General features: G+C 38.3%; 1 protein-coding gene across 1 annotated transcript in view; it reads right to left on the bottom strand.

Moving 5' to 3' along the window:
- Nucleotides 1-14,960, bottom strand: part of DOK6 (docking protein 6) — a 962,439-nt gene that overhangs the window by 453,942 nt on the left and 493,537 nt on the right. Inside the window, exon 4 of the mRNA XM_073631271.1 lies at nucleotides 1,603-1,722. Coding sequence (XP_073487372.1) covers nucleotides 1,603-1,722 — 120 coding nt within the window. The remainder of the gene's footprint in view (nucleotides 1-1,602; nucleotides 1,723-14,960) is intronic.

Here is a 14,960-nt window from a genome sequence, read left to right on the forward strand (position 1 = left end):
AAGCTGGCAGCTGAGAGTAAAAATGTAAGCAAACTCCCAGCTATGATAGTGATTGAGAGTTTGTGTGTGTGCCAATGCTGGCAGCACCAATTTATTTAATTCAGCATCAGTGAAAGGGTATGGATTCTTAAAAAATCAGTTCTTTAACCAAAATGTCAAAAAAGCATCTATGGTAATAGTGTAAAACAGCAGAAAGGTTTTTAAAATGGCTGTAGGATAATAGAAAAATGACAGCGGATGATGGAAATATGAAGTATTACATTTAGTTGCACATGACGAGGTTGATTGAATAAATTGGTTGTAAAAGCCAAAGGTTTTTTACCTTAATGCATCCTCTGCATTAAGGTTAGAAACCTTTTAGTTGCAGATCCCGCCTTCCCCTGCTTTTCCCCACCTTCCCCCACCCCTGCCTTCACCCCCTAAATGCTTACCTGACCTCGGTTGAGCACTGTGCCCAAGAGCGGTGGTGCTACTATCTCTCTCCCTCCTCACTGGGCTCAGTGAGAGCAGTGGGAGCCATTAGTTCCTGCTGCTGTCAATCAAAATCAGTGGGAAAGCAGGAGGCAGGGCCCAGCCACGCTGTGTGTGTTAGAAGATGAACACAGTTCAGAATGAGCCCACACGAGTACCCCCCCCCAGCAAGGAACTTGCTAGAAGGGTTCCCGAAGGCAGGAGATATTAGGAGCTCCAGCCGGGGACCCCAGAAGAGGAGGATAATGGCTGCTGTGTACAAAGCCATTGCACAGAACAGGTAAGTACACCAAGTTTATTTAAAAAAAAAAAACTTTTGATATCACCTTAAAGACGGTTTCATGTCTGTTCAATTAGCAAAGTGAACATTTTTTATTCTTAATAAAAATTAAATTCAAAATATGTACAGTATATTCACTGAACTTGGTAAAATTAAAGGTTACTTTGTGTTTTCTTTTCTTTGAATACTCAATCATGAGCAAGGGAAAACATTACATTTTTTTCTTGCACATAATCAGATGACTGGAGTGAACAAAACTTCAACTTTGTAAATCAACTTTAGTGTCCCAGTTAAAAAATAGCCTAGGTAATCACTGAATTAATTATGCAAACAAATTAATGTTATTTTCCAAATTTGTGTAGAGTTATTCTTTAAAGTAAATAGGTTTAATAAATCAACGTAAAAAAAATAAAAATCTGTGCATTAGCCAATATAATAAAAATATAGATGCATTTCAAACACACTCTCAAATAAGGCCCCTTGTACCCGTTTGTATTTTTCTTTGGGAAAAAAATAATTGTGACCATTGTAAATGTAACAGCGAGGTAAAAAACTGCAGTTAAAAATGCTGCATGTCAAGTTTTTCATTTCATAAGTAACAAATCATTAATAGATTGAGATTATTGCAATTATCCGTTTTAGCAATCAGCCCAATATATTTGAAGAGTTTTACAAAAATAATTGCTCTATGATTTATTTTCAATAAATAGATTAATCTCATTGATTACATTTTTCACTATAGTTATTTCTATAGACCTACAAAATATAAATTTGATAAATATATGACATTCAGGGTAATATAAACTATACAATACATAATGAAATATGTTATACGCTATGCAATGACTCACCATTTTGTTCTCTTTGTACCCCAGCAGCTAGTAGGTCTGGTTCCCCAAGGCTTATATCATTAAGTCTGGTTCCTAGACACTCCACACACAGGCACTTACACCACTCCTCAGCTTCCAGTTCTGGAAAAAAAAGATGCATAGAACAGCTCAGTAAAAAAAATGATTGACTAGCTGTGCTATAATGCATATGCATTACTATAGCTTACATCTACATATGTTTAGTATAATTTGACATGATTTTCTTGTGATATAAAGTCATGCTTAATTTCCTTGGAATTACATATCAACATAAAACAAGCCTGAGATTCCATTTATAGTAAGAGATAATTTGATAGTTTAAAAGGGACTCCAAAGGTACCTGTTTTGTGAAAACCAAATGTAATCAGACCATATCTTTTTTATATTGTCAATTTAAACCTTTCACAAAATCTCTAAAAAAAAGAAGTAGCACAGAAAAAACTTTGATTAGAAAAGCACACATTTCCTGTTCAAATGATTAGATGATTGTAAATGCCGGCCAGAATGTTACAGACTCTATGCATTAAACATTATTAAGAACGATGGATATGATAGATATTTGTTTGCTTAGCATAATATGTATTTATTATTGACACTGTATTGCTCCTTTCTATATTTCCAGTTGAATAATGTCCAAAGTTTTTCTTATTTTACTTACTATAAAAAAAAAATCCCACGAAGATAGTGTACCGATTGTTCTTCCTTTGCATTTAGGCTACAGACAGTAACTGTTTAGCAGTGGTAGGCCTTTTGCATTACAATTGGCTTTAGAAATTATTCCAGAAATGTTTACATTTTTGATTGCTATGTGTCTCATACAGTAAATTGCAAATCTCTGTGTCCTATTACACCCTGATGTTCTTGATAAGTAAAAACCATAGACAAATAACATTTGTGGCACACTGTTACAAATCACTCAATTAGATTTCTTGGCAGTTTCACTATCCTGTCCAACTCCAAAGTTTTAGGCTGCATTCACATCTTCACAATGCAACTGGACTTTTTCCGTGTTTTTAGTGCATTTATTGTGTGACAGCATTGAGCAGCCTATTTAGTTGGACTGCCTTAAGGGTGACAAATGTGCCAAAGTTCAAGTACCTTTTTTGACACTGAGCCAAACGTGTTTTGTGTTGCACCTTTTGCCATTTTTTCGTGCATATTATTATGACATATGCGCAACAAAATATGGGACTGCTACCCACATTTGGGGTGTCATTAGGCAAAAATGGTACTGCAAGAGCATTGCGCATTGTGCTGCATGTTTCCTGCAAAGCTTAGGTGTGAATGATGCTTGCAATGTACACTCTCATCATCTGATGCAAAGGTAGAAGCCAGTTGTCAGGACAATGTAGTTCCAACCCACATATGCAGGAGATACATCAACCGTGGCCACCTCAAAGAGCAGGAAGATGGTAACAACAGTAATGCCCTGTACACACGGTCAGGCATTGATCGGACATTCTGACAACGATTTGTGTACACACGATCGGAATTTCCGACAACGGATTTTGTTGTCGGAAAATTTTATAGCAAGCTCTCAAACTTTGTGTGTCGGAAATTCCTATGGAAAATGTGTGATGGAGCCTACACATGGTCGGAATTTCTGACAACAAGGTCCTATCACACATTTTCCATTGGAAAATCCTATCGTGTGTACAGGGCATAATAGGGAGGTAGAGTGTTAATATGCACCTTGCATTGTATGGGGGAGAGAAATGTAAAAGGTAAGTGTACCATAATGTGCAAATGTGCACATATAATGTGCAAATGCTGCTGTAGCCAGTTTCCAAATTAAAGTTCCACTAAAAAAGGTGCATCTTAACACTATAATAATACTTTTTCAAATTATAATCACGAAATTATAACTACTAAAATGTACAACTAATAACGTATAAATGTGACTGTAACTTATTATCCAGTTGTAGTTGCCCTTCTTTCTAATGCATATGCTTAGCACAGTCCACTTTACCAGCAGGTGTTAGGTTAGCTACATACAATATGTGAAGGCATGGGATTGTGTCATCAGACTCTAAATCCCTAAAAGTAAAGTTAGCCAAAAAATGACATTTTCTTGCAAACAACGCAGAAGGGTGGGTTTATTTTCATTTGATAGATTTCAGTAGGAAATGAGAGCTTAAAAAAGTTAGTTGTTTTTCTTAGTTATAATTCCGCTTTAACCCCATTCATGCCGGCCTATGCAAATTTCCGTTCATGGCTTGAAGGGGCTTGCAGGAATCACCCCGGTACCGTATTTAGAATTGCCAATTGCACTGAAGAAACGGCTTGCTTGTGAAGTTATCGTGGCTCCGGCCAATCACTGCGAAATAAACCCTGGCAGACATGTCACCGGTAGAATGCAGAAAGGTAAAAAACCTTGTGCCTTTACAACCACTTAAATATTTTACTAACTCCTGTGCTTTTATATCTTCCAATTACTATCTGTAACTTATATTATTACATTTCTGTGTTTATCCTAAATAAATAAAAACGCTAAATGAAATACAAGCACCCTTATTTTTTTCTGTTAAATACATATATGCTAAGTAATGATGCAAGGGATGTAAGAGACGATGGTGAGACAGACCCAACTGGGACAGGCGCTTTTAGAGGGGACTGCAGGTTAGCCTCTTGCTTACTGACTATGGGCCCTGGCTTTAGGGAGCTACAAGCATTCAGGAAGATGCCCTGTTATAGAATGCAGGATGACATTGCCACATTTAACAGTCAAGGAAGCCATGATGGTCTCTGCCAACTTGAAACTCAGTGAGAAGATGGATGTGAAAAGAAAGCTGGTTAATGAGATTTGGGCAGCCCTGGGTATTCTTTCTGGGGAACTGGTGCCGAACTGTCTGGGTGGGCACTGACCTGAGTCACCTAGGCTTGGCTAGGTGATTAGTTGTTAATTAGCTTACTGTTAATTAGATCATTGTTAGATGTTGGTTGCTAGCTGTTGATTAGCCTACTGTTTATGTTTATGTTAGCTGTTCATTAGATGTACTGTTGGATGTACTAATGATTTTACTTTAAAGTTTAAAGTTTGCATTGTTTAGGATAATGTGATCAAGCTCTTATCTGAGTTTGTGTGGTATATATTCTGCATGAGTTTGCAATAAAGTCAGTGAGACAGACCCAACTGGGACAGGCGCTTTTAGAGGGGACTGCAGGTTAGCCTCTTGCTTACTGACTATGGGCCCTGGCTTTAGGGAGCTACAAGCATTCAGGAAGATGCCCTGTTATAGAATGCAGGATGACATTGCCACATTTAACAGTCAAGGAAGCCATGATGGTCTCTGCCAACTTGAAACTCAGTGAGAAGATGGATGTGAAAAGAAAGCTGGTTAATGAGATTTGGGCAGCCCTGGGTATTCTTTCTGGGGAACTGGTGCCGAACTGTCTGGGTGGGCACTGACCTGAGTCACCTAGGCTTGGCTAGGTGATTAGTTGTTAATTAGCTTACTGTTAATTAGATCATTGTTAGATGTTGGTTGCTAGCTGTTGATTAGCCTACTGTTTATGTTTATGTTAGCTGTTCATTAGATGTACTGTTGGATGTACTAATGATTTTACTTTAAAGTTTAAAGTTTGCATTGTTTAGGATAATGTGATCAAGCTCTTATCTGAGTTTGTGTGGTATATATTCTGCATGAGTTTGCAATAAAGTCAGTTCCAGTTTGTACCTAAACTAATGCCATCTGGTGCTTGGGTGCAATGATCAGCTATAATATCTAGTTCCCAGTTCCAGAGTGGAGGAAGCTGTATCTTGGTGGAGGCACCAAAGCGGTGTGACAGGCGGTCTGTCACAGATAGCACACTAGAAATTCTGTGGCTGGTGACAATTCACCAGTAATAGGATCACTATAGATCCTTTGCTGGTCAGATGAAGGCTAGTTAGAGAAATATGGCAGTGTTTCCTTCAGCAAGGAAGCAATGCATGGAAACAGGTGATAATTGTTTTCTCTGCACTTCTTAACGATCCTGTTGATGATGAGTTGTTGCTAGTGACAAAATTGCCAGTGTGCCATGGACATATCACTATCTAAAGACATGTTAAACCTCTTAGAGAGATCACAGTTCTCCCACAACAATGTCTCCAACTGTACCCATAAGACATTTTTTTTTTATATTTTTTTCACACAAATAGAGCTTTCTTTTGGTGGTATCTTCTAAATGAAATATATTTTGAAAAAATGTGTTTTTTTCCTAATTTCTGTTATAAACTTTTGCAAATAAATAATCTTTCTTCATACATTTAGGGCAAAATGTATTCTGCTACATTTCTTTGGTGAAAATAACCCAAATGTGTTTATTATTTAGTCTGTAGAAAATGTATAGAGTCCACTAACTATGGTATATACAGTATCTCACAAAAGTGAGTACACCCCTTACATTTTTGTAAATATTTTATTATACCTTTTCATGTGACAACACTGAAGAAATTATACTTTGCTACAATGTAAAGTATTTAGTGTACAGCTTGTATAACAGTGTCAATTTGCTGTCCCCTCAAAATAACTCAACACACAGCCAATAATGTCTAAACCACTGGCAACAAAAGTGAGTACACCCCTAAGTGAAAATGTCCAAATTGGACCCATTTAGCCATTTTCCCTCCCCGGTGTCATGTGATTCATTAGAGTTTCAAGGTTTCTCATGTGTGAATGGGGAGCAGGTGTGTTAAATTTGGTGTTATCACTCTCACTCTCTCATACTGGTCACTGGAAGTTCACCATGGCACCTCAAGGCAAAGAACTCTCTGAGGAACTGAAAAAAAGAATTGTTGCTCTACATAAAGATGGCCTATGCTTAAAGAAGATTGGCAAGACCCTGAAACTGAGCTGCAGCATGTTGGTCAAGACCATAGAGCAGTTTTTATGGTTTTTAAAGGATATGTTCCATTCAGAACAGGCCTCGTCATGGTCAACCAAAGCAGTTGAGTGCACATGCTCAGCATTATATCCAGAGGTTGTCTTTAGGAAATAGAAGTATGAGTGCTGCCAGCATTGCTGCAGAGGTTGAAGAGGTGGGGGGGGGTGGGGTTCAGCCTGTCAATGCTCAGACCATATGCCACATACTGCATCAAAATGGTCTGCATGGCTGTTATCCCAGAAGGAAGCCTCTTCTAAAGATGATGCATAAGAAAGTCTGCAAACAGTTTGCTGAAGACAAGCAGACTAAGGACATGGATTACTGGAACCATCCTGTGATATCCAGTGCCTTCTTGTCCACTCGTTTCTGATTTTCAGCTCGCTCTTCTCAGGCTTTTCTGTTTTTCAGTGCGTTCTGTTAGTTTGTTCTGACCAGCTGACCGTTTTCTAGCCATGTTGTGGGTACTTCCTCGTCGTAGAGTTCGTGCTGTGCAGGGGCTTGGTGTTGGGGTTCTTACTTTGACCCAAGCCCAGTCCATGAACAGGGCTGGGAGGAGTTCATGGACGAAGAATTGGTTACTCCAGCATGACCAATTCTTTCATATGCCTTTGTTGCAGGAGATCCGTGAGAATAATCCTGATGATTTCAGAATTATCTTCAGATGACGGACCCCGTTTTTCACCATTTGTTGGCTTTGCTGTCACCTTATATTATGAGGCAGGACACCTGCATGTGGCAAGCCATCACCCGACAACCACAGGGACCGGAATGAGGATGAAGGTTGCGTAACCAAGCACGCCTCGACGTACGTTACGGTTCCCGTTTTCCTCATTCCGGTCCCAGTGGTTGTTGGCAGCTGTTGGTGAAACGCACGCCAGCTGCCACGCGCAGAACAGAGCTTTCAGATTTTATAAACGGTACAGCCTCAGTGCCGGGCGAGGGCACTTCCAAATGTAAGCAGCCATTCGGCTTTCTGTTTTTAATTGGTTTATTAATAAATGGGATTACACTATTTTAGTCCTTCTTGTATCCTTCTATATATTGCCTGACGTTCCACTGGGGGAGAGGAAGAGGTTACCCACAGGGCATATCCATACTATGGCAGCAAGCCATTTCTTGCTAAAGGCTATTATTGACCTCTTTTTAATTAAAAAGGTCAACATCTTCTGGTAAGCGGACATCTACTTACAGAGCACTTTGGGTGTGTTACACAGCTGGTGAAGGTTGTTCAATCACACAGAGGAATATTCAACTATATTCATTTGTATATTTTGCAACAGCAGAAGATTTATATATATTGATCTGCATAATCTTCAATTGCACGTGGACTCTTTTTCATCCATATATTTTTTATTGGACTTTTCATATTGTTTTTATTATTTTGCTATATATGCAGGGATTGGATGGTTGTCATTCTCTTGTAATATGCACTTTTGGTATTTAATTTATACATATATTTATCCTTTTTGTATGGTACACTGATGTGTTCACATCAAGTTTGTCTGAGCAAAATTATCTAGATGCTATTCACTATTCAGCTCACTGTTTATATAGACTTAGCGCCCCCTATCACATATTTTTCCACTTGCAGTGGAATTTTTTATCAAATTTGGGGGATAGCAGCTTACATTTAATTTAGTTACACCTGATACATTTTTTGGCGTGGGGTTTACACATATTTTTTGTTCTCCTATTATCTTGATAGGTAATTGCAGAATGTGAAAATGTGCTTCCATTTGTACAGTGTTCTCAGCCTGTCAGTGCTCAGACCATACTCCACACACTGCATCAAATTGGTCTGTATGGCTGTCGTCCCAGAAGGAAGCCTCTTCTAAAGAAGATGCACAAGAAAGCCCGGAAACAGTTTGCTGAAGAGACAAGCAAACTAAGGACATGGATTACTGGAACCATGTCCTGTGGTCTGATGAGACCAAGATAAACTTATTTGGTTTAGATGGTGCCAAGCATGTGTGGCACCAACCAGGTGAGGAGTATAAAGACAAGTGTGTCTTGCCTACAGTCAAGCATGGTAGTGGGAGTGTCATGGTCTGGGGCTGCATAAGTGCTATCGGCACTGGGGAGCTACAGTTCATTGAAAGAACCATGAATACCAACATGTACTGTGACATACTGAAGCAGAACATGATCTCCCTTTGGAGACTGGGCTGCAGGGCAGTATTCCAAAATGATAACTACCCCAAACACACCTCCAAGATGACCACTGCCTTGCTAAAGTAGCTGAGGGTAAAGGTGGTGGACTGGCCAAGCATGTATCCAAACCTAAACCCTATTGAGCATCTGTGGGGCATCCTCGGAAGGTGAAGGAGGTCTCTAACATCCACCAGCTCCGTGATGTCACCATGGAGGAGTGGAAGAGGACTCCAGTGGCAACCTGTGAAGCTCTGGTAAACTCCATGCCCAAGAGGGTTAAGTCAGTGCTGGAAAATAATGGTGGCCACACAAAATATTGACACTTTGGGCCCAATTTGGACATTTTCACTTAGAGGTGTACTCACTTTTGTCACCAGTGGTTTATATATTAATGGCTGTGTGTTGAGTTATTTTGAGGGAACAGCACATTTACACTGTTATACAAGCTGTACACTCAGTACTTTACATTGTAGCAAAGTGTAATTTTTTCAGTGTTGTCATATGAAAAGATATAATAAAATATATACAAAAATGTGAGGGGTGTACTCACTTTTGTGAGATACTGTATGTCATCTGCTGCTGTTCCTGATCTCTTGGAGTCCTGGACCGGATTGTGCTCACTATTATATGGACTCCTCAGGCTACCAATTTTGCCTGTAAAATAGTTGATGTGTGCCCTGGGGTACAAAGGCTTCGCCAATTTCACCAGTTTATCCAGCGTTGCCTTCCTCTTTATTTTGTTATGACCCCTAATAAATGTCTATTTTTTTCACAATTACTTGCCTATGTGTTTTACTTCAAAAAGGAAAGTTTGTTTGTGAGTAGGCAGGTACATTTCAAAAAGACAATGTCAAATTAACAAGGGACACCAACACCAACCAATCTCCTTGAAGTTAAAAAATACAAGATAATAATGGTGTTGTGGTAACTTGACAAAACAACAAAAAATATTATGGAGATCACTAAAAAAATATATAAATATTAACAAAACAGGAGATCTTGATAAAAAAATAAATAAAAAAAATCACTATAAAAAAATTTGAAACATTATTATGGAGATCTGAAGAAAAAAATACAAAATATTATTCAGGAGATCACAAGAAATACTAAAGAAATCAGTTTGTCAGAACTCTGTGTGAATGTCAGCAGTAAAACAACTTCATTATTCTAGCATTATAAAGAAGAAGAGAATGTGATGCATTAAAAGATTTAAAAATTTGCAGAGTGACGAATGTGCTATCTCCATTATGAATGCTAGTTTTACCAGATCGAGTGCTTCCATCTCATACTTGATTCAGAGCATGCATAGAATTTTGTGCGTCAGAATTGTCTACACACGCTCGGAATTTACAAGAATGGATTTTGTTGATGGAAAATTTGAGATCCAGCTCTCAAATTTTTGTTGTCAGAAATTCCAACAGCAAATGTCCGATGGAGCCTACACACGGTTGGAATTTCCGACAACAAGCTCCCATTGAACATTTGTTGTTGGAAATTCTGAGCGTGTGTACGGGACATAAGTGTACTATGTTGAATAAAGTGATGCCATATTGATCCCTCTAACTCCTGTGCTGTGTTCTGTTACATATTGAGTACATCCTTCCCAGATTTTCTATCAGGAGCTGCAGGAGACACCTGGATTTCTTCACCAGTATATCTCCCTTATTTTTATATGGACTTATGGACTTTTCATGATATTGGGAGTGTTGCATATACACATTCTTTGTGCATACGTCTTTGTTTATTACTTTTCTCCTGCATTGATAAGTGAGCTAAAAATCTGTGCACTACTAAAGCATGAAATAAACAAATCCAAATTAAACATTTCACTTAATTAATGAACTGGCTCTGATTTAGTTTTGGAAGCGCAAAACCCTCAGGTGCAGGTTGGTGACAGCTTCCTTAATTGAAAGACTTGTTTGTGACTAGGAAGCATAGCACTTGGTTTGGTTTTTGAGCAAAAAAAATTAATCTGTTCTTGTAAACAGATGTATTTTCAAACTGCAACCATTTTCATTTTAATATAAAACCAAAGTTGTCTTATGTGATTAATTACATCATTTACAGATGCAAACACCGTAAGAATGCTACTAAATACCTAGAGCACATAAAAGTTTGTTTTCTTAGCTTGAATAATTTTACATGCACAGATACTACAAGTGCAAATGTACATTGTAAAAAATATTCTCCTTAGCAAACATAGTATATATATATAAACTTACTGTTTATATATATATATATATATATATATATATATATATATATATATATATATATATCGATGAGCAAGTAAAATATATCAATATACTGGCAATGGCAATAATAAATCAAATTGTTTGGGGTTTGGGACCCTACAAGCTCAGTGTATCCACGTAAAGCCCAACTTCATTTTTCCAGCCCATATATGTCCCAGTCATAGTAATAAGAAAAAAAAACTATCTCTAGCTGCAGTACTGACCTCTTATCCAGAACGGACTCTCAGAATATAAGAATAATACTAAATACCTAAATCTGCAAACAATATATTAAAGGTTGAGGTGCTAGTGATGTTCAGTAAATCATATAAAATGTATTGCAAATATACGTATAGCAAGCTAGAAAGTCTATGTGTGATGAATCCCAACACCAAAATGTGATACTCAAAAAATAAACTTTTAGCTCTTCACCATGAGTGCTAAATAGATGGGTGGCCACTCACTAGAAAATTATGACCTGGTGTGGTTTTATTTATGGTGAACCACAAAATGTAAACACAACACTTTATTGTCTGAGCTGAGTGCAAGCATTGCTAGGTCTCTGTAATTGAATTGTGTTATTTTATTAGCTCTCTGCCTCTCACATTGGCAAGTCCAGAAGTCCCTAATGAAGTGAAAGCAAAACCTGTTGTCAAATACCACCAACGGTATACACTGGGGTAGATTTAATAAAACTGGTGCACACAGAATCTGGTGCAGCTGTGCATAGTAACCAATCAGCTTCTAACTTCAGCTTGTTCAATAAAGCTTTGACAACAGAACATAGAAGTGGATTGGTTATTATGACCAGCTGCACCAGATTCTTTGTGCACCAGTTTTAGTTAATCTCCCCCCCTCAGTATTTTGTAGGTAGCCTCCCATATACACTGATATAACTTATACTTATGCAAATATATTACTAGTTATGTTTAAATAAATGAATAATGCTCATTTAATTTATTCATTTAGCTTTGCGAATAAAGCAAAACTGTGTTAAATTCTATAATCTAACAGAATGCAGAGCAAAAGCTGTTTTTCTTGTTATTTCACCTGCACATAATTGAATATTCAAAGTTATCATAGCTTTACCTTTTTCATAAAGCTAAGGAAACATTCTTGATAAAGTAAGTAAAGTGAATCAGAAAGAAAGATAGGCAGAATATGCACAGTAGAACATTTGCATGAAATTGAAGTGCACATTTAGAACACAACTAAAGTAACATTTTGAAATTGGAAGTTAAAAATATTGTATGTATGCTTACTAGTAAGTTTATGTATTATGCTTTTGTTGTATCAAAATTGTATATTTTTCCTATGCCAGCTGGCATTGCCTATTCCATTTACTTATTCACTGTTAGTGGGAGGTAATGAAGATGGCTCTACTGTCTCAAGGTGATTTATTCATTCCCACAAGAAGTTCTTTGTAGGATGTTTTTTATTCTTTGACAGGAAAAGGGTGTGTAATAATCAGTATTAGCCCCACCCTAATCTTCCTCTATCCTTCCCTTTTATCAGTTACATGTTACATGGTTTACTAAATATAAATGTGAAGTGCTGGTCTTTACCCTTATGTAAAAGTTGGAGCATAATTACATACTAGGAAGGACGTGTGGAAAGCATAAAGCCAGCAGAGATCAAGCCAAGATGTATTAACCTCCTTAGCGGCCGGTAATCCTGAGTGTGGCTCAGGGTGAATTTCCCATATCAAAAGTGGTAACCCTGAGCCACACTCGGGATCCCATCGCAGGATCCAGGCAAAGTTACTTACCTTGTCCCCAGGATCCTACAATGTCTCCCCGCTGTGTGTGTGAGCCGTGTCCTCCGCCGGATCTATCACAGTGCCGAGCTCCCTTCCCTGCGAGCATTGCGACACACTGGAACAGAGCACAGCGCCAAATTAAAAAAGTGAAAAACACACAATACATACAGTACACTGTAATCTTAAAGATTACATTACTGTATCACATTATTTCACCTCCCTTTTGTCCCTAGTGGTTTGTCCACTGCCCTGCATGCAGTTTTATATTATATATACTGTTCTTTCTGCCTGGAAACTGGATATTGTCCATAGCAACCAAAAAGTGTCCCTTTACATCAAAAGCAGTTTATGACCAGCTAGAAAAAAGCGATAATAAAATAGAATCACTTGCAGAATTGAGCGATAATTATTCGTGGGGAAATTTGTCAGACACTGAAAATAATGAGAGCGACAATTCTGCAACTGAGCACATTTCAGTGTTTTTGATTTGATTACATTATTGAATATTTTTTATTATTATTATATTATTATTTGTTATAATTATTTATAGTTATTTATTATATTATAATTTATGATTTTGTGTTTCAAACTTTATCATACCTGGCCTGTCCACTAGACTCTTGTTTGGACAGATTTAAGTGTGTTATTCCTAAGAATTACAGGCCTACAATATAAAACGCCAAATTTCCATGCAAAACATTGTACCACTTTGAGCATCACAAATCTGACATAATCATACCTCCAGGGAGGTTAAGAAAGCCCTGTGCTATGCATGCACAAGAAAATGATACTATAATTATAAATTATACACTGTTTTAATTTAAATACATGTGTTTCTGCTCAAAGGATCATTCAACAATTTTTTATGTACAATGTCATATTATTTTCATCTTTTTTAACCGCTTGTCGACCGCCTCACGCAGATATACTGCAGCAGAAGGGCTCGTACAGGCATAACTACGTATCTGTACATTGCCCTTTAAGAGGCGACCAGCGGGCGCACGCGTGCCCGCAGCAAGCTCCGTATTTTAGCTGTGTGCTTAGGGTCATTGTCTTGTTGGAAGGTAAACCTTCGGCCCAGTGTGAGGTCCTAAGCACTCTGGAGAAGGTTTTCGTCCAGGATATCCCTGTACTTGGCCGCATTCATCTTTCCCTCGATTGCAACCAGTCGTCCTGTCCCTGCAGCTGAAAAACACCCCCACAGTATGATGCTGCCACCACCATGCTTCACTGTTCGGACTGTATTGAACAGGTGATGAGAATTGCCTGGTTTTCTCCACACATACCGCTTAGAATAAAGGCCAAAAAGTTTTATCTTGGTCTCATCAGACCAGAGAATCTTATTTCTCACTATCTTGGAGTCCTTCAGGTGTTTTTTAGCAAACTCCATGTGGGCTTTCATGTGTCTTGCACTGAGGAAAGGCTTCCGTCGGGCCACTCTGCCATAAAGCCCCGACTGGTGGAGGGCTGCAGTGGTGGTTGACTTTCTACAACTTTCTCCCATCTCCCGACTGCATCTCTGGAACTCAGCCACAGTGATCTTTGGGTTCTTCTTTACCTCTCTCACCAAGGCTCTTCTACCCCGATAGCTCAGTTTGGCCAGACGGCCAGCTCTAGGAAGGTTTCTGGTCGTCCCAAACGTCTTCCATTTAAGGATTATGGAGGCCACTGTGCTCTTAGGAACCTTAAGTGCAGCAGAATTTTTTGTAACCTTGGCCAGATCTGTGCCTTGCCACAATTCTGTCTCTGAGCTCTTCAGGCAGTTCCTTTGACCTTATGATTCTCATTTGCTCTGACATGCACTGTGAGCTGTAAGGTCTTATATAGACAGGTGTGTGGCTTTCCTAATCAAGTCCAATCAGTATAATTAAACACAGCTGGACTAAAATGAAGGTGTTGAACCATTTCAAGGATGATCAGAAGAAATGGACAGCACCTGAGTTAAATATTTGAGTGTCACAGCAAAGGGTCTGAATACTTAGGACCATGTGATATTTCAGTTTTTCTTTTTTAATAAATCTGCAAAAATGTCAACAATTCTGTGTTTTTCTGTCAATATGGGGTGCTGTGTGTACATTAATGAGGAAAAAAATTAACTTAAATGATTTTAGCAAATGGCTGCAATATAACAAAGAGTGAAAAATTTAAGGGGGTCTAAATACTTTCTGTCCCCACTGTACTCAAATAAAGATTGCACTTACAAGATTGTGGTATAAAACACACACTTTAAAACAAACTTAATTCATATGCGTAGGCCGGTACACATACACAAAACCCGTCCTTCCGGGACATGGGTACAACGGTGACATCAGCATGTCGCTTCTCCCTAC

The sequence above is a fragment of the Aquarana catesbeiana genome, linkage group LG05 (assembly GCF_042186555.1).
Source record: "Aquarana catesbeiana isolate 2022-GZ linkage group LG05, ASM4218655v1, whole genome shotgun sequence".
NCBI lineage: Eukaryota > Metazoa > Chordata > Amphibia > Anura > Ranidae > Aquarana > Aquarana catesbeiana.